Consider the following 22,528-nt stretch of genomic DNA (forward strand, 5'->3'; position numbering starts at 1 on the left):
GTTTAAAGTTTGATTATGCCTTCCGTGTCCTGCCTCTCCACTTCAATGAGTTTATTCAGTGCAGTGAGTTCTCACTATTTCAGTGCAGTGTGCTCTATTTCTAGAAGATATAGTCCTAAGTTCCTGTCTCCTTTATGAGATGCTGTATCTTGAGCAAAGGCTATATACGTATAGCTGTGTATCTAATGTGCAAATATATACATATGCTCACAAATATGTATATGTCTATATTGTGTTTATGTATATATGTATATATCTGCATAGAATGGACTTTTTTTGAAACAAGTGGTGGTTGGTTATCGAGCTAAAGGCTTCAAAGTGGCAGGGCTTTCAGCAGCCTAAACTGTTTGTTCTCAATTTACTTGAAGCCTTTGGAATTACATAATGAATTGTCACTTTAGTTTTATAACTCATAAGGCAACATGAGGTTCTTGGCAACCTGAATACAATCATAACTAACCAAGCAAGCATACAGTCCCTTTTCCATAGTACTCCCTCCCCACTAAGTTTTCAGTGGTGCCCTAATATTTGTAGTTAGAAATGGATTCTCTGGGGTGGAGGGAGTAAATTTTTAAAAAATGGATTCATTGAGCAGATGTGGCTCGAGCAGTTTAGCGCCTGCCTCCCACAAGGGAGATCCCAGTGCCTCCGAAAGAAGACAGTGAGTAGACAACAAGCCAAAAAAAAAAAAAAAACAACTCCAAATGAACGGGGAGTGGACGTCACTCAAACAGCTGAGTGCCCGCTTCATACATGGGAGGTCCTGCCTCATACATGGAGGTCCCGGGTTCAGTTCCCCATGCCTCCTAAAGAAAAAAAGACGAGCAAATGAGAGAAAAAAAAAAACAAGCAGAAAATGAGCACAAACAATGAGCAAAAAAAAACCGAGGAAACAGATGAGGGAGCCATCTCAGGGGGCAAAAATGGATTCTCGGGGAGCGGGTGTAGTTCAATGGTTGGGTGCCTGTTTTGCGTGTTGAAGGTGTGCGTTTCAATCCCTGGTACTGCCTCTGAAAAAAGAATTCTCTTTAAGCTCATGGCCTTAGGGCATGGACAGAGTTAAAATACAGCCTAACAACCAAGGCATCACTGGTTTGAGAGCGCCCAGTTGAATTGCAGACCCACAAAGCTGATACTTAAAAATTACTCAACAAATATTATGGCGCCACGCCAGGTCTGGTGATAGAGTGAGCAAGAAAAACCAACAGGATCCCTTTCTTCAAGAAGTTTGTTATCAAAAAGTTCTGTTGATGGGACATCTACTTTCACTAGGATAGCAAGTTACTTTCCAGACTTTGCAATTTATTGGTAAGGACAGAGCACTAGCAGAGATTATCTATGCAAAGTCTTTAGTGAGCTATCTAGAGTCCCAGCACAAAGTACTTAGGAACTTCCTTATCCACAGTGTACAGGCCTACCCAGCAGAACAGATCTGGGTTTTAAAATGGCCCTAACAGTACCCATCCAAGGAATTCCTCTATTACCATCATGTCACTCCCGGATTAGCTTATTGTGTCACTTAACTCTTATCCAATTAACTGGCAGGATAAAACCAGGGAAATTCATTGTTTAATATGGGACAACTCCTTTTGTAACTATGACTCTGTCTCTTTAAGGCTGAAGGCTGGGCCCTCATTCTAATCTGTCACTGATAAAGTTTTCACGGAACCCAGTGTCTGTTAAATGAGCTATAAAAAACACCTTAGAAATACAAGGGGATTGCACTGCACTGTGCCCTGTAGGTCACAGCCAATTCTAGATGATTGGGTAGAGGTAGAAATATGCTGTTGTTTCCACTTAAGTTCTGATCATATTAATTCAGAATTCCTTTTCATGTAATCTTTGTAGCAGAACTGGTTAGAATGAACAAATCGTAAAAGTGCTCAGGTCATTGACTCTTCAGTCTAGTGCTTACATTGTACAGAATATACAGGTCTCTGTAGGAGTGACCCAGTCAATGGAAGCCATCTTCACTGGGGAGATGGCAACTGAGCTTCAGTGGAAAGACGAGCACGTAATTTGTCACCCGAACCAGTAAAGTACTAAGTGAATGAGGGCACTCTTACTTATGTTGGTAGAACAGGTGTAAAAACCCGGGACCATATCCAGCCATCAACAGGCATGAATCATACCACTTTGAAAATTAAATCAAGTCATGAGTCATTCTTCCTAGGAAAGGCCATTGATGTGTGGTTGGATAAAACCGGAGCAAAATACACTTCCCAGAAACATTCCCCCATCTCTAAGGAAATGCCGTTTAACAGGCCCCAGCTAACTCCAGACAGCACACACCACCTATTGCCCACAGTACTTGGCAGGTGAGGTTAATGTGTTGAATAACTGCTTTTGGCTAGTGGTTATGTGCATGGCACCGTGAGCAGAAGGGAGCACCTACCCAGGCGGGTGAGGAATGAACTAGGAAGAGGCCAGGATGAGGCTGAAGAACTACCAGGTCAAGGACTAACAACAAGGACACATCGAACTTCCAGGGGCGTCACAAGCAGCTCACTGTTCTAGTGCAAGGAAAGGCATCTCCAGGGAAGAGCCTGGCAAGGCAGGACAAGCCCAGCAGAGGCAGCTTCTGAGGGATTTAGCCAGGGGAGCAATGTGGTATTTACTATTTAGATGAGGCACTAGCAGCTGAGTGGAGGGTGAACTGGAGAAGAGTAGGATCATGACATCAGTTAATACTTTAAATACTTTAGGCTGCCATAAAATTAAGCCAGAGAGGAGTTCAAAACAGTTTGCTGTACTCTGGTACATCAATACCAAGCACATGAACACAGGGAGGTGAGAGGTGTTACCATATTACAAAAAATTATAGGGATGAGAAAAAGATTGTTACCTAATACTCTTGAGGTACAAAAGTCTTAAACCAGAGACCCTAAATACCTAAAATGAGGTAGAGAAAGGCTGATAGGTGACATGACTCATGTTAGACTTCTAGCAATTCAGAGCAGACAAAACCTGAGTTTGTTTTGCCTCTTAAATCTCCCCTTTCAAATAGCAAAGGTATGGGATGGCACACAGGGGCCAGAGTTTAAAAGAACCACAAAGAATCAAGTCAGAAGAAATCTTATAAATGTTAGGTTGATTTATAAGAGCTGCTCTGGGCAGTTACAGTTTGTTTACAATGAGTAATTATCTAACTGTGAACATACTGTACATGGCAATTAATAGTCGTCATAGCAAGAGAAAACCACAGCCTACTTGCTGCAGCCAACACAAAAGTAACCAGAGAACAGTAGGGAAAATGGAGGGATTAAGGTAGGATTTGGTTGTTTTTTTTTAATTATAAAAAGAAAAAAAAGACTCTTCAGAAATCTTAAAGGAAAGGAATACCCTGCACTCATGGAAAAAGACACCAGAATACAAAATTACAATTGTGTGACTCCAGGCCTTCTCCATCTCTTCAAAAGGCAGAGATGGGAAGACTTGAAGCCAACAAGCAATTCTGTAAAACAGAAAGACTTAGACACCCTACAAATATGATTAAAATCTAAACTTGTTTTGCTTTTAAATTCTTTAATATATCAAAAGGCCTGCTTTAATGACATGCTATTCCACCAGAAAATAACTCCAATACCCCCTTTGTTGGGAACATGCTCAAGTTGACCAGCCAACTCATAATACTAACACCCGGTGTGTGTACAAGCACGTGTGTTATCTTTTATCCAGAGCCACTGAACTCAGGTGACTGCCACGGCTAGTAACCTGCTTCCACCTATTAATGGACCCATTTCCATTCCCTTCAGAAAGGTGGACAGGGCACAACCAAACTCCTTGAGTGGTAGGGAAGGAATAATGGCCCTAAAGAGCCAATTTTTCAAGGTGTCTCTCCCACCCCCACTCAAAAGGAGACCCTTATTTCTAACCAAACTTGCATCAAATTTGCTTCCTAATGCTTAGAATGTTTTCCTTTAGAAAAACACACATATGTACACACCCATATATATAATTTTTTGTTTTTACATTTAAATATAAAAATACTATTCTGCTTTGTTATAAATGGAGGACCAAGTGACAGGAACTTTTTCTTCTTTTTAAGGTAGGGATATCAGTTAATCCTCTGAGCTGTCTTCAGGCTAGGGCATTTAGCCCAAGCTTAACAGTCGAGAGACCAGGGGCATTTTCCTCCTGATCTCCCTAACCTTCTTTCTCTACTTAATTCCCACTTCTAGGTTGGTTATAATCTTTTAAAAATGGAATTTCCCACCAAAGGGAGGAGGTGCTCTAACTATAGAGCAGTCAGGCCCCCTCACCTTCAGCTACCTCACAAAAAAAGTCCTGCTCTCCCATCACAAACACAGATACTCTCTGTTCCAACAGCTATGCCCACTGGACAAACACACCTGATTAAACGGAAGCAGTGGTTAGGTCTCCCCACCCCCCTCCCCACTAATGCACTATTGCCTCAGTCTTCAAAAGCTTCAGTGATAGGAAAAAAGAGGTGGGGTGGGGTGGGTGTACAGACATTAAGAACTTGACCCCTCAACCCTGGCCCAAAAAAGCAAGAGATATTAACTGGGCATGAGGAATAATATTCTGCCCTTTGAGTTACAGCTAGTAGGACAACTGGGAGAGAGGAAAAGTGGCTGAGGGATGAAGAACTGGGAGGAGTTTGATGGCTGAAGGTTTAGTCCACTTAGTTTTTATACTGGAAGGGCTCATCGCCGGTCTCGTTGAGAAGACACGTGCGTATGAGGGCTTCTGTCACTGCAAAGGGGTCACAGTTGGCAGATGGGCGGCGGTCTTCAAAGTAACCCTTCTTCTCTTGACCAACAGTCCTGGGAATGCGGATACTGGCACCACGGTTGGCCACACCAGCAGAAAAATCATTGATGTTGGAGGTTTCATGGAAGCCAGTTAGGCGCCGGGCATTGTCCAGCCCCCCCTTGGGATCATAAGCGCGGATGTGGTACTGGTGTCGCTTACTTAGTTTCTCGATGGACTCCTCAATGTACCTAGAAGGAACAGAAAACATAGGGGGTGGTCCAAGCTTGTCACTCGTCACCAGGAAACCCACAAGTCAAGGGCAGAGGAGCAGGTTTGGACCAAGGACGTTGTGACTAGGATATCTACCAGACTCTTTTCCAGGTTACAAGGCTCCAAAACATGGCCTCAATGTAATACTCAATGGGGGGCAGTAACTTTGCCTTGTTATGTGTCTGTCCCTGTGCTCAGAATAGTGCCCGGAATGCAGTGAAGGCAATATTTGTCAAATGAAAAGACCCTAATCGCTTGGAAGATTTTTTTCCCACTCCCAAGTTTACCCACAAGCCAGTACTGTTAATAAGTTAGTCGTTAACTAACAATTTTCAAACTCTTGAATCTATTTATCAACTCTTCCCTATCACCCTTAATTCTATTCTTGAGTATTATTTGATACTTTTCAAACAGGAACAACATAAGAGGGTGAGAAAGTTTTTGAAGCAAAATACTAAGAGTTAAGGTACTTCTAGATGAGCTAAGAAGCCCAGCTTACCCATCCCCATTACAAAGATTTAGGAAGCATTCTTGTAGAGGAGACTTTGCTGAGACTGTATAGTCCCTTGCCAAGCTCTGTCACCCAAGAATAAAGATGGCCCCAGCAGAAGGTACTCACTTCAGACCATTCTCTTCTCGCATGGCCTTCGTGCTGAAGTTAGTATGGCAGCCTGCACCATTCCAGTTCCCAGGAATGGGCTTAGGATCAAAGGTTGCTATCACACCAAAGTCCTCGCATACACGATGCAAGATGAAACGGGCCACCCAAAGATGGTCTCCCATGTCGATTCCTTCGCAGGGCCCTATCTGGAATTCCCACTAGGAAGAAGGAGAAGGTTGGCCTTTAATATAAGGCCAGTTGCCCACCCAGTTCTCTTTCCATCCCTGCTGCAACCCATTCTTAGGTTTCGGGTTAGTGAGTGGCACACCAGCAGCCCTTGTTAGTTAAAGTCCCCACTTGCCTACCCTGTGGTCTTCAGAGCTGGGGAAAGGGAAGGACTAGAGCCACTTACCTGAGCAGGCATGACCTCAGCATTCGTTCCTCCAATCTTGATGCCGGCGTACAAGCAGGCCCGGTAGTGGGCCTCCACAATGTCTCTGCCATAGGCTTTGTCTGCTCCCACACCACAGTAATATGGGCCTGCGGAGGCATCAAGACAGGACATTAAGAAAGGGACGCAATCCAAAAACCCCTTTTCATGGAAGACGCATGGCCCAGAGTCAGAAATCAGAAGGTTCGTAACATGTGGCTCTTTTAGAGTTGCTGTCCCTGCCTTAACATGGTGGTGGCAAGGGGGTAGGGACAGAGTACAGGAGACTGTTCTTTGCCCCCTCCTCAGGAGTGAAAGTTTCCCCTTAGCTTTTACTTTACACACTTAACACAAATGTTTGAATCTGGGTAACATGAAGGCTGTACTCTTTTTACAGGATTATGTCAGGGAGTCTCAGGGATACCTCACAGGGTTTTGATTCAGCAGGTGCCATTGCCATCTGTGGGGAGAGAGGCTTCTTTGTCAGTTAAGCACTTGGGGAGGAGCAGATTCACTTCTCACCAGGGGGACTTACCTTGGGGCCCCGGGAAGCCGTTGGAAGGCCAGCCGAAGGGGTGCCCATCTGTTCCCATAAGGGTATATTCCTGCTCCATTCCAAACCAGGGGTGCTGGTTGCTCACCATGTCCATTATCCGTTTACAGGTGTGTCTTAAATTGGTCTCTAAAAAAAAGTAAACATGCCATTAGGAACATATATGCTGAAAAAAGTGCTAATGGGAAAATGGGCCTCCAATCCTACATCACTGAGGTATTCATTACATAAGCTGAACTAACCCAGTGAACCCTTTCTGCAACCTGTCACAGGAAGTGAAGAAAATGGGAGAAGCTGTAACTGCATCTGTGGAGAAACTCCAGAGAGACTAGTTTTAATTGAACTCAGTGACAACCAAGTCACATGGGAATAGACCCAGAACAGAACACATTTTCACCTTATCTGCATGCTGGCCACCTCCCAAATACCAAATGTCAGGCACTTAAACCCTCTATTCACAAGACAGTCACTTCTAGTAGTCTTCTTCCTAGTTTCTCAGGCACTTAGAGCCAAATCAACAAGATTTTATTGAGAGAATCATCTGTCCATTAGGAAGTTTACATTCCAGGTGAGAAGATTAAGAGCTAAGTTGTATAGTATTGGCTAGTGCTTGAAAAACAGAAAAATGAGATGAGCTCAACTGGAAACAATTTCTAAGCTAAAAGGGAACTTAAAGTCAGTATATTCTTATTATTGACTGTATTAACTGTATCTCAGGAACCTTTTAAGACTTTACATTAAAAAAAAAACAAAAAAACTCACTGAGTCCTCATGACAAGCCCATGAAGGAGGTATTATAAGTCTCCTGATTTGCACATGAGAAAACAGACTCAGAGATGTTAGGTAACTTGCCCAGAGCCTGGGCAAGCAGTGGAGTCGGGATGGCCCAAGTCACCTTGGTTCAGAGCCTGTGCCCTTTACCACAATCTAACACTGTCCCTCAAAACAAATAAAGGTCCAGAGTGCCTTGCTAAGTGCTCACTGGCAGATAGAAGCAAGAAGACTTCACAGAAAGGAGACTTCAACTAGGTTCAAAAATAAAATGGATAGGCAAAGAAACAGAAAGAATAGGCATGCCAGAAAGGCTGCAGGGCATGAACAGGAACCTAAAAGCATACAGCAAACCTAAGCAAATGTATATTACTGGTGAACCGAGAGGCCCCTCTTCTAGTCAGTAGACAGATACAGAAACAAAACAAAGAAGCTGTCCAGAATGAAATACAGCTAATATTTTGATGTATGACTGCTCTAAGAGAACTGCATGTAACACTCATCTGAAAATGCCTCCCAACAACTTTACGGGATGGATATTATTATTTTCCCCCATTTTTTAAATTGGGGAAATGGGAGGTAGAGGGGTTAAATAATTTGCTAATAAATGGTACATGTAGGATTCAAAGCTAACATTCTGACTCCAGAACCCATGGTTCGTAAGATCTAAGCTTAGGGAGCGGGTATAGCTCACTGACTGAGCACCTGCTTCCCATGAGGTCCTAGGTTCAGTACCCAAAAAAGCTTTATACTCTAGGCAAGAATGAGGACTGTGTCACTGGTGACTCTACCAGAAAACAGATCCAAAAGAATCCAATGCCATTTTATGAAACCAATAGAGAAGAACATGGAAAAATGGACCAAGGAAGTTTAAAGTAGAGACATGGATGTCCACACCCCCAGACTCCTCAAACAGTTGAGATAATGTATTCTTCCCAATACCTACTTGGGAACATTCCCTTCCCTTCCCTTCCCTGGAAGTCATGTGTTGGGGTGAGTGATCCATATTTTTGCTATACAAACCTGCAGGCTTTCGGTTGTACTTGAACACTTCACAGAACACCAGCTTGTTAGGGTCCTTGCGGAAAGGGTCCCGAAACATGGCAACAGGGATGAGATACATGTCACTGTTGGAACCTTCAGACTGAAAAGTACTAGAGCCATCAAAATTCCACTCGGGTAGCTCTGGGGTAAAAATGGGGTTAGGGGGAGATTAAGTTAAACATGTATAGGAGCTTTCCAGGCAAGATTACAGACCTTTATTCACCCTTCCATCTCTAAATATATAGTCTTTCCCTGAAAATCAGTAGTGCATGAAAGCCACTATCAGTATGGAAGCACTGATACCTGCACCTAGCTCTGCAGTATCTAAGGTGACTACATGAGTTCCCTCAAGAAAATCAGGGTCAAAAGAACATTAAGAACATTTCTTCCCTAAATCTACTGGGAACCAAGGAGAAAAAATAAAATATTCTGACATCAGCAGTGAGTCAGTCCTTTAAAATACTGAGATAGGGGTAATGCACAAAAATTTTCTGATTCTTCCGTTACACCATCTGTGTTGCTTCATTCCCTACTGTGTCTTTATGGACTTTTGTAGCTCAATTTGATACCCACATCACTTAACCACCCTACCACAGGAAAGATCATCTATCTAGATGTGCTTTTCCCACTGTTTTTTGTTTTTGTTTTTTTTTTTAAATCCATCCAAACTGTTTATGGGGCCACTCATCTTCCTTAGGATGTTCTAAAGGCTCATTTCTTTGACTCCACAGTTGACAATAAGCTCCCTGAACAAAGAAACCAGACCCTTGCAACCGGGGTACATAGTCCAATAGCTGCCACAAAGCAGGTGCACAATGTATGCTTTATGTTATGGTAATTCACTCATTCATTCACTCCAGTATGAATATTATCAGAAGAATTCACTATCCTAAAATAGGTAGGAAGTGAGTTTTTTCTTTTCTTTCTCTGGATCTTTCCCAGAAGGGACAGGACTGTGGCTTGTTCTAGAATGAAAACTGAAAGTTACAACTCTAATAGAGCAGCTCCTAGTGGAATAAGCACTCAGGCGGTTTAAGAATTTCCCAAAGTGGCCAGCTGAAAACAAGTAAATAACTTGTCTTTTTCAGAAAACACTTTCAGGCATGTGCTTCAGAGAGCATGAGTATGAAACAAGTATTCAAAGTAGATGGCATATTCAGGTTAGAGCAGAGGTTTTCAAATTGGGCCCGCTGGGGTACCTCAACTAATTAGGGATAGGTGAGTCAGCAAAGCCCCCCTCCACAAACCAGAGACTGCATCTTTTTTCTTCAATATATTGGTTTAAATGCAAGACTCTATTTAAATAGAGGGTTCAGTTCCATTGTTGCTATGCTTTGAGGCAGTGTAAGCACTTAATAAATGTTGACTGATGAAGTCTAAAAAGGTCTACCTTGGAAAAACTTTACAAACACAATAATAAAAAAGCCAAATCTAGTGGCTTGGTCTAAGCCTGCTGCTAGCCCCTGTTCCACTCAGCATATCCTCTACCCTGCCCAGGACTCACCTTCTATATACTTGGGCTCACTGTCCAGGGTGCGGGTCTTGCAGCGCAGTCCTTCTCCAGTGCCATCGATCCAGACATACATGGCTTGGACTTTCTCACCCTGAGGCAGAGCCATATAAAGCTGCTTGATGCCTTTGTTCAAGTGGGAACTTGCTGAGGTGGCCATGGTGGAAGGTGTTCTAGAGAGAAAAACAGTAACATTTGGAACACTGACTCCAAACTGATCCCCTCCACGAAGGACTCAGAGAGGGAAATTTAAATTAAAGGTATGGAAACTCCCTTTGGAAGTCACACACCCAGAGGTGTATTTATTCATTCTGGTTTCAGAGAGATTAACACTTTATATTAGCCAAAAACTTATTCATAATAGTAGGCTGTAAAAATCGGATCCACCCCCTTTTGAAGAGATTAAAAAGTGCTTGCTAGAAAAAATAACAAGTCCTTGGTAATAAGCCCTGTGGGCTCCCTGCATCCTTGGGCTCAGAGGCTGAAGTTCTGCAGCTATTCCACAACCAAGGCGCCCGCAGACTAGACTCCAGATTTGGGAGGATTAAGGTCTACTCCATCAGTGAAGCTGAGGTAGGAGAACTGTTTAATTTTTTTTTTTTTAAGTTCTCAATAAATAATTTATTGAATGAATGAATACTTAATACTCCGGTTTTCACATTAGTCACAAAAATTAATTTAACTTTTAGTAAAGCTATACCAAAGTACTGTCAAACAACTCTAGACTTAGGTAAGGAAACTTCATTTGAAAGGATTATTATAAGAGGGTAAAGGGACTATGGCAATAAGAACAGGGAGACTATTATAATAGAGAGAATGCTCAGGCCATGAGATCTGCAAGCAAGGAGAACTGTTTAAAAACATCTTTTTAAACCAAGATATTAGGAACGAAAATGAAAAAAATACAAAACTTCTGAAATACAAAGTTTACAAAACAGTCAACACAAGTCAACACAAGTAAAATCCAGCCACAGAAAGTCTTGCCTGCTAGTTTCCAGTAAACATTCCCTTTGCCTTTCATTTTAATTGTGAAGTTCTTATAAAAGTCCCTTTTGTCCATTCCCCAAGCCCCTTCCCCCCAAAAAAAAACCAAAACAAGAAACCAAACAACAACAACAAAAACTGGGATTTAGATTGGAGAACGAAATTACAGGCTTCCCTAGATTTAAAAGACTGGAGGCTTCTAGAAAAAAACTTCCAGTTATTAACATCACAACGATATAAAACAGACTAATCCAGGTTAGAGTCTAAGGTGATAAAAACTGCCATAGTCTGAGGCAAAATTCTTACTTCAGAAGGTGGGCTCAGATTTAAGAATGACAATATTCTCAAATTCCAATGGCCAACTTTTCAAATAATTAGGGAATTCCCACTTCTTAAACCAAAACGGTCTGGGATTTCAAAAGCTCTGAAGCATGATAAAAACTGCAAGCCACCACCACAAAACCTCTGAAAGAAGAGAACTCTAAAGCCACAAAACCGGCCTGGTCTTGAAGCAAACAAGAGGAAATGTTCTCCTTTCTGCCACCCCCCAACCCCTGACCCCAAGCAAAGGGTGGCTGGAAAGGGAACACATTGTTCTCCTCCAAAGACTTGGGCAACTTTCTGAAGTACAGTGGCAAAGTTTCTACGGGCAACTGTCCATGTTTGCCCAGCTGAAAACATAACTGCGGCTCCTCCCAACAGCCTTGGCCTTCCGGGTGGGTTAGAGGAGAACCTTTTCTGTCAAGCCCTGCTACAGCCGACCCCTCACCCCGCCAAATACCCACTTGAAAGACCAGAAGGAACAATCCCTGGCCCCTTTAGCTCCCACCAAAAGCGAGAACCTAGGCTTTCAGTTTTCCTCCTAACTTCTTACATCTCCAACATCAAGCCACACTTCTCTCCAGCCTCGGTGAAGCATCTCCTGCTCTCGCGCGTGAGCCAAGTAGAATGCCAGCAGCCTGGTCTACAACAGCAATTGGTGCCAACGCGGTGCCAAGTTTAAGTGGGGGGAAAAAGCCGGGACTCTTAAATCTGTAGCTGTTCTGCAGCTGCCACCATCGGTCCGGAGTCCTCCTGCCTGCCCTTCACTCACCCCAGCCGTAGGAAGTGAGACATATCCAGGGCGCCGCCCTTGTTCAGTCTCCTCTTTTTTGACTTGGGTTCACGCCTCTCTTCGTTGTCGTCGGACTCCCGCTGGTCCAAGCACCGGGGGGAGTCCAAGCACCGGAGCTTCCTGGGTGACGGGGATGGGGATGGGGACGGGGAGAGGGATGGAGAAGGGCATGGAGAGTGCTCTGACCGGGTGGTGGTGGGATACGCAGGCTGGTGGGTCAGGGACTTAATCTTGACTCGCGATTTCTCTCCGGAGTTCACAGAATAGGCAAGGAAGCCGAAGCAGTTGGAGGGGGACCCCGAGGACCGAGACTCTGTGTCGTCCGCATCGTACTTCTTCTCGGCTTTGCAGCTGGGGGGGCGTCCCCGCTTCCCGCCCCCGGGGAAGCTGGAATCCACTTTGAGAGCCTCCCTTTCCTCCCGAAGTGTCCCGAACTTCGTAGCCCCGCCCCTCCGGCCCGGGTCCCGATCTCAAAGCCTCACTGAAGGGGCCATTTCCCCTCCGAAGGCAGAGGCAGGGGACGGAGGGGGGGCAGGGGCGTCGGCGGGAGGGGCGGCGCACGGCTGCCGCCTCCGCCGGGCCTCTCCTCCCGCGGCGCCCGCCAGCCACGCCGCGGCTCCCGGCTCCCCATTGTTCGGTCATAAGTGGAAGGCCCAGAATTTCCCCGGGACCCCGTGGTAGAGGCCGGTCGCGCAAACACAACACTCATGATTATTAGCTTCAAGTGAGGCGCCTAAAAGATAATACCACGACGATCTCCCGCCACCCGCCACCACCCGGGCAGAGAGCGAGGCACCCGCGCTTACCCAGTGCCCTGCGTGCGCTCCCGCAGCGGAAACGCAGCCGCTCCACCAACAATCCAAACAGCACCCCCAAGTCCAGGCCCAGGGGCTCCACAGCCCCGTCCGCCGAGAGGCCTCCAGGGGCTTCCCTCAGAGCCGCGGCCGGCGAAAGGAAAAGCAAAACAACCTCCTCCCCTTCTCGAAGGGCGCGCCCCGCAAACGCCAACCCAGACCGCAGGGAATAGCCGACGGCGGAACCACGCGGTTGGCTCCGGAGTCTTCGACACTGCGGCCTCAGGAGGCCGAAGCGCATTCAAGAGGTGAGAAGAGGCCGAACCGACAGGAAAGGCCTGCGGCCGGGGGGTGGGGGGCCCGGGGGCCGGTCGCGTGCCTGGGGTGTGGCGCGGGCGCTTACCTGCGCGGCGAGCAGGGCCGAGAGCGGGCTGGCCGCGAGAGCCAGGCGAGGCGAGGAGGCCGGGGTTACGGGTCAGACGACCGCCTCTCTTCTCATTCTCGGCTCTGCTGGGTAGCCGTGCCACCCGCACCTTTTATCGGCGGCCTGGAGCCGCCCCAACGCCCTGATTGGCTTCTAGCGGCCGAGACCCGCGGCTGATCAGCTGATGTGCGCCCGGGCCGGGCGGCCATTGGGCGAGGAGGCGTGAGGGAGCCGTCGGGTGGGGGGAGCGAGCCGCGCAGAGAAAGAAAGAGAAAGGGGCGTGCGGGAGGGGGCGGGCGGGAGGAAAAGGAGGGCCGGCTGGTGGCGGGCAGAGGGCGCGAGTTCCTGCCGGGAAAGGACCCCTCCTGCTGCAGCAGGCTCGAGCAAACAACCGCCGGGCGACCGGAGGGGAGGACAGCGACCCGCGGCCACCACCGATCTAGGGCGGTCCTTGGAGCTCCCCACTTTGTAGTCCCGAGGTTTTCAGAAAACTGCCCGGGGCGTCCGCCCCTGCTGCCTTCAGATTGAATAATGTTGCAAGGACTGTCCTCTCTTACGAGGTCATACCACAGATCCCAGAGTTTCCGATGGAAATTCTGAACCACCACGGAATCATCATTTTGGCTTTTGTTGGTAGGGAACCTCCCCGCCCGCCTTTCCCGCGCGCTCTTGTTCGGATTGAGGGAGATGGCGGGTGCAACAGGGGCCTGGGGTGAGGGCAGCATCTAGAGGGGGCTGCTGAAAGTAGGCTCCAGATTCCGGAACCCTAGGACAGGCCCCTCCCCGCTTTTCTCTGCGTTTTGGAAACTGAACAGACCTCTATTTCACCATTTTAATCAACCTGCTGTGTTTATATCATTCCATGCAGTGGATCTTGGCGGGTGGTAGAAACAGGACAACTGTCTGATACTGCCTTTGTCAGGCCAAGTCACTCAGCCCCTCTGGGCCCAATTTTGCTCATCTGCAAAATAAAGCGATTCAAGGGATGACCTGTAGATCCACCCACCGTATTTTAAATTCTGTGTGCCAGCTGATCCCAAGTACAACTGAGAGGAAAGGGAGGTCTTCCAAGGCCCCCTTGGAAGCTCGGAGTTGGTCAAAAGTTAGAATTCCTTGACCAAATTCCTTTTCTGCCTCTCAGGTAACTTATTGTGCTTTCTTTTTAATCTGTAAAATGGAGTAAGTACCCCCCTCCCTCCTCAGCCTTGTAATGGTTAAGAAAACGTGTGTGAACACAGTCTTGAAAATGGATGCTTGTCAAAGATGCACAATCAGCATAAACTATAAAAAATAGTATTTTATATTTGCATTGCTACCAGCTACTATTACTTGATCATTCTGTTTTTGCCCCAAATCCACCTGATGGTGTCTAGACTTTATTCCTCTTTTCAGGAGTCTCAGCATTTGAGATGGAGATTTTTCTGTTTGAAGACCAAGAATTCATGCTCCCAGTGCCTTTGGAAGAGGAAGGCAAGAAATTTGTTTTTCCGGTTATTTTCTGTACCGTTTGTACCACAACTAAGGAAAAGAAATGCTGCTGGTGACAGCAAACATAACCTGCCTTCTTTGGTCCACATCCCTTTCCTATAAGAGTACATCTAAGTACTGTAGTGCTTTTAAATGACATTCATATCCAACAAGGGCTTTTGATATGTTTCACACGGGTGACATTCTGGACTGAGTATGACGTCTTACACATGTGAGGGATTCCATGTTAAATTTTAGTACTGCATGTTGAAGCATTATAGTAAAGTGATTAAAGACTGAGTTTCAGGTTGGACATGCCTAGATTCAAATCTGGGCTTTTCCTCTTAACAGCTTTGTGTTGGCTGAGTTAGTTAATCTCTTTAAACCTGAGTCTCCTTGCCTATAAAATAGGAAGAAAAAAACAGCTATTTAATAATACTAGAGATATTGTTAGGATTAATTGTGATAACATATACAAAAGAGATTGGACTAGTACTTGGAACATAGTAAATAAATGCTCAGAAAACAGTAATTATAATAGGCCCAGGATAATCTGAAGAGACTGGATTATTTCTTTTCCTGTAGTGGCCATTAAATTGATACCCATCAAAAGCAACTTTCTAACTCAGTATAATGTTTCACCATCAGTTTTATGAAAGGCTTAGACCTGGCAAGCAGAGCAGAAAATGAAGCTTCTGGTATATTTTGCTGGGCCAGTGTCTGCTTCCCTTGCTAAGTATCATAACCTTGAGCAGCTTACTCATCTTCAAAGCCCTCGATGGTGTCCAGAGTGAGTGTTCAATAAATGATGTTTGTTGACCACGCAGAAGACAGCGGCACCATCAAGAGAATGTGCTTTGAGCTGCTTTTCCGGGAATGGAAGTGGATTTGCTTTGATCCATTCATGTGACCAGAGGCATGCTTTGTGAGGGTTAGGAACATAATACATGACCACTTACTCTTTCAGGAGTGGACAAGAGACCTCGTCCTCCTTGGTCAACCCCACACTTACTTAAACCAAGTTAGGGTCCAAATGAGTCCCAAGGAGGCTTAAGAGTGGAAAAGGAAAAAAAAAAGATAAGGGAAGAAACAGCAAAAGTCTTAACTAACTGATTTGCCCCCAGAAACCCAGACTCTACGTTCAGAGAAGTTGAAAGTGGAATGGCCTGCTTCAGTTAGTTTGATTTTGCTGTGTCTGCTGCCCTTTGTTCTCAGTTCTTCTCCTTCCTTAAATTGCCACCACCCCTTTCCTCCTCCACTCCATAAAGAGCACATTAGCCTGCTTGAACCCATGAACTTTTCTGTCTCTTGGTACATGGCGTCAAAGCTGACACGGGTTCTATTACATGCACTTTGAAGTCAAGGCACGCTCTCAGAGTAGAGTAGCTTTCACCACGGGGTGGGTGAAGTGGGAGAGCAGCATTGCAGGTAAAGATTTTGTTGCAAATCTGCAGAAACGACCAGGGATTAAAATGATTTCTTTGGTGTTTCTCTGAAGCCTGAAAATAATGGCCTTCTCTTGGATGGACTTTACCTATGGTTTTTCCTCTCAGCTTCTTTTTCAAGTGACCTCTTCTCACTCCAGTGGTCTGAAGTCCTGAAGCTAGTGATCTGAAACGGCCTACCCAGGGCCGAAGTGGCTGCCTTGCAACTGTTCTTCAGTAGAGATAAGATTTGGGATAGGCCTCAAAAAGTTTAGGGGGAACTTTCCCTATATTTGAATGATTTCAACATGTGTTCGGTGAAACTCTGCAGTAGAGCTAAAGAGACATGGCTGAGACTCAGGCTTGAGGAACACCCTGGAAACCCAACCCAGGATTGTAAACTATTTGGTTTTGATTTTTAATAAACAGAAGACCGATTTTTTCCCCAAAAAGATTATTCCCCAGAATAATCTTAAGACAAAACAAAGCAAAAATAAAACAAAACAAAAAAAATTTTTTTAAAAGGGAGCGGATGTGACTCAAGCAGTTGAGTACCTGCCTCCCACATGGGAGATCCCAGGTTTGGTTCCCGGTGCCTCCTGAATAAACAAAAACAAACAACATGCGAAACAAATGAAAAAACCAACTCAGAGAAACCTATGTGACTCTGTGGTTGAGTGCTGACTTCCCATATACAAAGTCCCAGGTTCAATCCCTGGCCCCCAGTACCTCAAAAAACAAATAGACAAACAAAAAAACAGGTCTAGAAGTTAATGCCATTACCTTTAAACCACATATATTTTAGGGAGAAGCTGCAGGTGGCCTAAGCTTCCATATTTCACTGCAGTGAACACAAGATAAAACAAGAAAAGACCAGGTATAACCAATTGAGGTTATATCTCAATTCATTACCTAACACTGGGTGCTGAGAAATTTCTTTTTATATCCTTTCTGATTGTTGGATGTCCTTAAGCTCAGGAAAGGAAATTAGAAGTTCAAGTCTCAGCTATGTCTCTTTAGCCCTAATGAAGGGTTTCATTGAGAGCCCATTAAAATCTTTCATGTATAAGGAAAATTCCATTTTCCAAACTGCACATTATGACTGAAGGTTTGGGTCTGTTTGAGTCCTCCCTCAAATCTTGTCTCTAAGAGGAAACTACTTGGAGAACTGGGAAGAATCAAATTCACCTCAGCAAATAACATGGGAATATAAAGTCCTATTGAGAAAATTAAAGCCACACAATTCTAGAATTACATCTTAACATCATCTGCTCTTAAAGAGGAGGAAACAGGCCTAGAGAACATGTAACCTGCTTAAGTCATGGTTGTACTGAATTTCACAGTTTAACATGCTTCCAACATATAAACCTTTTAAAAGCCTTTTTTTTTGGTTTCCTTTCTTTCAGTTCTCTTGGTCTGTGATGAGTTCCTGGATCACCTCGAAAACATTGGGATACCTATTGTACCTATTGAGGAAATACAAAGCAAATGGACCAACCAGTTTACTTCTGAATCTGACATTGCAGCATACCCAGTGACTTGCATGTAGTGATCATTCCATATATATTTTCTTTGTGAATAACTGGAAAAAATACTGTCTAGCAAGTTTTCTTTGGAGGAATTTTGAAGATTATTTTGCCTATCTAATAATCTGTCCCTAGTTTCTTTGTTTTGTGAATCTGAGAATTCAGAGATACATTTTGTTCTTAATTCTCAATGTATATACAGATTATCTTTGTTCTCTGGATTGATTGGAATGTTGAGGCTTATTTGAAAGTTTAGGTAATTTAGCACAGTGATCAAAAATTTATTTGGATAGAAGTGTGTCCTTTAGTTGGCATTTTTACTGAAGATATTCTCAGCAAACTCCATAGTGGTCCTCCTTTCTCCCCTCCCGTCCCTGTTAGTTGATTTGAATCCCTGTTTATTTCATGTTCACATGCCAAATGTTAAGGGGGAAAATAAACATGTCCCAGGTATGTTTTCTGGATGCTTGGGAAATACCTAGTTTGGTCCTGTGTTCGTCCACCCCACCCCCTGCTTTTAAACCAGTTGTTCAGAAACTTGTTTACTGGAGTTGGAGAGCTGGAGACTTGGCTAGGGCATGTGAGGGTAGTGCCCTCTGGTGGACTCTTTTGAGAATTACAAACTCTACCAAAGCTTTATGGGGGAGGGGGGTTGTTTTTGTTTTTGTGTTTTTTTGGTTGGCCTTCAAGGGAAGGGCCTTTCTGTTGTATCTCAAATACAGTAAGTTAAGCTGATAGGGAGATTCTCCTCCTCCAGACTATCTCCACTATCCAAAGTATCTTCAAGTAACTCAAATTCCACCATATTCATCGTACATTTGTTGAAAATGTGGAGGTTCTAGATAACGTGTAAATTTATTACATAGACCAAATATTTAAGAGATATTACTGTTGGGAGTATGAACTGATTACAAGAAGTTTATCATTATGAAACGAGGCCCTGAATAACTGGAAATGGGCAGCCAACTGTGTTTGTGTTTTCTCCTTACTTACTATAAATATGTACAAGAGAGGTGAAGAGAAAAAGAGGACTCCCGAAGAGTGTAAAGAACTAAGAGTAAAGGGGAAATGGGAGGACTGAAAAACAAGTCTTATCCCCAATCCTCACTCAGATCTGAGCCCAGAAATTTCAGACACAGCCACAAGTTGACAACCTGTCAGACCCCCACTCTGAGGGGAGCCTGGGGCAGAAGGTATGATGTGAACTCTTTAGAGGCCCAGAGTATGACCCTGCTGCTGGCTCCAGCTTGGCCTTCTGACTGACCTTTTTTCTATTTTTAACTATTTTCTTTGGGTCATTCCCTCCCCATTCCCATTGGTAGTGTCATTGACCCTGAGGACACAGCCTCTGGTTTGAGTCAGACACAACTGCACTTAAATCCCTGACTTGCCTCATACCAGCTGTGAGTCTTTGGGCAAGTAAACCTGCTGGAATCTCTACATTCTGGAGGTTCCTTATAGAATGCTCATGAGGATTAAAAAAAAAAATAACAGTGTACAACTCAGGAACAGGTTAGTGGATTTTATTATGCCCAAGAATGAGGAAGAGAGTGGGCCCATTACCAAGGAGATGACTCAGGCTTGGGACTGCTGGTACCTCCCACAGTGTTCTGGGACCTGTGCAGGGGCACTATCTGACTTCATATTTTGAAGGAACAAGGGTGGGGGGAGGGTATGTAAGCAAATAAACCTGTATTAGGTACCAACTATGTTACATAGTTGGAACATCCATAGGAAATTATGTAACCTGGATATGGCAAAGTCCCTTTCCTTAAAGAGCCTACTCTTTGGTACTCCCCAACCTCCCCAACAGAAATGATTTGAGGACAGGACAAAGCATGGAACATCAGTTGTATGGGCAAAATAACAGATTTAGTATGAGTGCCTCATATTTCCAGAACAAAGGAGTTCTTGGAGAAGGTCTCTTTGGAGATATTCAGTGGGATGAGGGTGAGGATGGATTTTTTGCTGGGTGCCATAAAACCTGGTAAAAAAAATATTGATTGCTGCGTGACTTTCTGTGATATGCAAGGGAGTGAAATTTGCAAAGACCCAAGGGTAGGATCTAATAAACTGTATATATAAAGGTGATTAAATAAGTTTGGCTAGAGTAGAAGAATAATAAAATAGGAAGTTGGAAAATACTGGGCATTTGAATTCTGTGACTATTTGAATTAATGAAAATTTGAAATGTTATATATTGAAGTATTAATAAAGCCTTGATTTATGTTTAAAATACAAGATGATGCTAATCCTTATAATTTGGGGAACAAAAAAGTGAAAAAATAACTTCAACCTAGAGGGTTTTGTAAATTGATAGTAAATTTTGTTTATACGACTTCTCTTATTGGCACCACTTGAATGAGAAGAGTACCTGCTTCTCTTTATCAGGATGAGATTCAATGATTCCAGTTTTCAATTGTGAGGCATCTTTTACCCTCAGTTAAAACACAACCATTTGAGCCTAATAAAGCAGCTGGTGACAGCATGACTGCCATACTCTGCTCTCTCCCTTCTTAGGCTTCTCATCCATTTCATTATCTTTTCCATTGTGGTTTTTCTTGTATATTTCCCCTATAATCTTCCTCATCATCCCCCCTCCCCACCAAGGAAACCCATCAAAATCCCTTTCTCAGGTCCCTTTCTCCCAATCTCCTCAGCAAGTAGAGGCTCAGGGAAAGGGGAGAAAACAGCAATGGGGGTCACCTTCTCTCCTTTAGGGCCATTGCCTTCACTAGGGATCAAAGAGGATACAATGCCCATGGCTGAGAAGACCCAAAAGGGAAAGAGATAGATGGGCTCTGTGTCAGGCATTCATGGCCCTGTCTTAAGGTGAGCTCTTTGAAAGGAGGAGAGGCTGATCATCTTTCTCTGGTGGCTCCACTTCCTGCAGCAACTTGTAGAGGGGTTCTGGAGTGCTCACGTAATATGGAACTTCTTTAGACTTCATCAGCTTCAAACTGGGACCAAAACGATACCAGAAGGAAGAGAAACCATAGATTCCCAGTAAGCATGAGGCATTGATCATCACATGCCAGCAGAAGAAGGTGGTGACAAACATGACATCATTGATGTCATCATCCTGCCATGGGTAGCTGGAGACTGGTTTGAATAGAATAAACCCCGCCTGCATCAGCCAGGAGCCCATTGTCAGGAACAGAAAGGTCTCAATCAGCCAGAGGTGAGACATGTCTGGAGCCCACAGCTCTGCTGTCAACACCAGCATCAGCAGGAACACCACCAAGATGAGCAGAGAATGAACCTGCAGCTCCACTCCTCCTGTCCCCTGAGTATGTGACACCAACAGCAGCAGAAGCACATAGAAGGTCAGGATCCGGATACCTAGCTCGAGGGCCACGCATCTCTGAGGCAGCAAGTTCTTGCTCATGATGTCTACACAGCCATTGAGGGTGAGTAAGATGAACATGGTGAGGTGCTGCCACTCTCTGGGATACATAAACCTTGGTGGAAGGTCCCTGTTCATCAGAATCAACCCCCCTTTAACACAGCTGATCTCATAAGCTATCAAGAGGGAGCCAGTAACCAACTTCAGCAAACCTCCGTAGGATATTGTGCACAGCCAAGTACATCTTCCCTTATTCCTGGGAGGGCATGAAGGATTCAGGAGAGAGTCGTTGAATATCACAGCTTTCGAGACTAAAATTGCCTGATATACTCCATATAAGACGAAAAAGAGTCCTGGGCACACATGACCAATAAAGGTTCCCATTGAACCAAAAGTTTCTCTAATGAAGGAGAGATGAGCAAAACTCAGTCACCACCACAACTTCTGGGGCTACTTCAAGGTTTGGACTTTGAAAGGAACTGCCTTCTACCCATTTTTATCATCTCACCCCTCCCACTACCCTCCCACAGAGAGGAAATGGTTTTTGATACAAGCCTACACTTTTGGTTGCATATGGCCTCATTGTTCCATTCCATTCTGGTACATTGGGAATTAGGCAGCTTTAGCCAAAGAAGGAAGCAGGCAATTGTGTGCTCACGGGCTCCACTCTAATGCCATTGAGGTTGAGTCCAGACACACGTGTTCCTCTCTTCCATGGCTTCCATTGTCTTGGCCTGCCCAGGACTCAGAGGAGAAGGGGAGAGGTGCATGGGGTGGGGGTGGAGATTGCCATGGGATCCAGAGAAATCCCAGAGCACTCACAACACTTTATTTTCCTTCAATACTTTTCATACATAACTGGTCCACTGATAAGTGAAATGTTTTCTTTCTGGACACGTGTTCATAAACAATTCGATATACGTCCATATGATACTTAGCACCTATGTGGCTTTTCTCTTCCTTTGCAGACAATTTTGAAGACTGCCAACAAAGGTCCCCTCATCTTCTCCTCCTCATTCCCCACCCCTTCAAAATCTCCACTGCTCAGTAGATGGATCTGAGAAGCCATTTGGACAATGGTTTTATGGGATGTGGTAGTTTTATACTGTGTCAACCTAACTAAGATTGAACAATGTTTCCTTATATGCTTCCAACTTATGTCTGGACACAAGAGGAGTTTGCATGAAAATCTTAAGATGGAAGTGAAACAGCAGCCTAAGTACTCTCTAAGGGTGAGGAAGGGCTTCAGTGCAGTCCATGCATATTGATCTGTTGCTGATCTACTGGCTCACTTCCTTAGCATGGGCAGCAACCAGATCTGCAACTCTCACAGTTTCTCTTATTGGGAAGGATACCACTTCTTCTGTAGGTCTGCTGTCATTGAGGTTTGAGAGGTGAGAGGCAGATACAGGTTCCAACTTGTCTGCATAGCTTCTACTTTGTCCTTACTCTTCCCTGCTACATGTAAAGCATTTCTTCTTGACCACTGCCTCATGGACCTGAAATGACTTGAGGCCCACCCATGGCAGTAGAGTCAACAGTTGTCACCAGCTC

General features: G+C 44.6%; 2 protein-coding genes and 1 long non-coding RNA gene across 4 annotated transcripts; 1 reads left to right on the plus strand and 2 right to left on the minus strand.

The window, feature by feature from the left end:
• Positions 1-3,074: 3,074 nt before the first annotated feature.
• GLUL (glutamate-ammonia ligase) lies at positions 3,075-13,747 on the minus strand. 2 transcript variants are annotated; one of them, XM_071207593.1, is made up of 7 exons: positions 13,191-13,747; positions 9,890-10,068; positions 8,365-8,526; positions 6,553-6,699; positions 6,000-6,127; positions 5,606-5,805; positions 3,075-4,964 (listed from the first exon to the last, which is right to left on the minus strand). In XM_071207593.1, the coding sequence occupies exons 2-7, from the start codon at positions 10,053-10,055 to the stop codon at positions 4,646-4,648; spliced, it is 1,122 nt and encodes a 373-aa protein (XP_071063694.1). In that variant the 5' UTR covers positions 10,056-10,068; positions 13,191-13,747; the 3' UTR covers positions 3,075-4,645. The 2 variants fall into 2 exon arrangements, with proteins under 2 accessions (XP_071063694.1, XP_004469184.1); XM_004469127.5 differs by lacking the exon at positions 13,191-13,747 and adding an exon at positions 11,973-12,321.
• Positions 13,012-17,836, plus strand: LOC139436301 (uncharacterized). The gene is made up of 3 exons (XR_011645521.1): positions 13,012-13,095; positions 14,604-14,681; positions 17,509-17,836. It is a non-coding gene; the product is annotated as an uncharacterized lncRNA (long non-coding RNA).
• Positions 17,837-20,455: 2,619 nt separating this feature from the next.
• On the minus strand, positions 20,456-21,358 carry TEDDM1 (transmembrane epididymal protein 1). The gene has a single exon (XM_012529237.2). It carries the CDS (start codon positions 21,356-21,358, stop codon positions 20,456-20,458), a length of 903 nt encoding a protein of 300 aa, XP_012384691.2.
• Between the last annotated feature and the right edge of the window lie 1,170 nt (positions 21,359-22,528).

This window comes from Dasypus novemcinctus, chromosome 13 (assembly GCF_030445035.2).
Source record: "Dasypus novemcinctus isolate mDasNov1 chromosome 13, mDasNov1.1.hap2, whole genome shotgun sequence".
NCBI classification, from domain to species: Eukaryota; Metazoa; Chordata; class Mammalia; order Cingulata; family Dasypodidae; genus Dasypus; species Dasypus novemcinctus.

What these genes read in the sequence shown, in the direction of transcription:
- GLUL (XM_004469127.5), bottom strand. Translation starts at nt 11,995, where the DNA reads ATGTCTCACTTCCTACGGCTGGG. An exon ending in TCTCACTTCCTACGGCTGGG is followed by an intron (nt 10,069 to 11,972) that starts GTGAGTGAAGGG and finishes TTTTCTCTCTAG; the next exon opens with AACACCTTCCACCATGGCCA. An exon ending in CTGAGGTCATGCCTGCTCAG is followed by an intron (nt 5,806 to 5,999) that starts GTAAGTGGCTCT and finishes CCTTCTTCCTAG; the next exon opens with TGGGAATTCCAGATAGGGCC.
- TEDDM1 (XM_012529237.2), bottom strand. Translation starts at nt 21,358, where the DNA reads ATGGGAACCTTTATTGGTCATGTGTGCCCAGGACTCTTTTTCGTCTTA.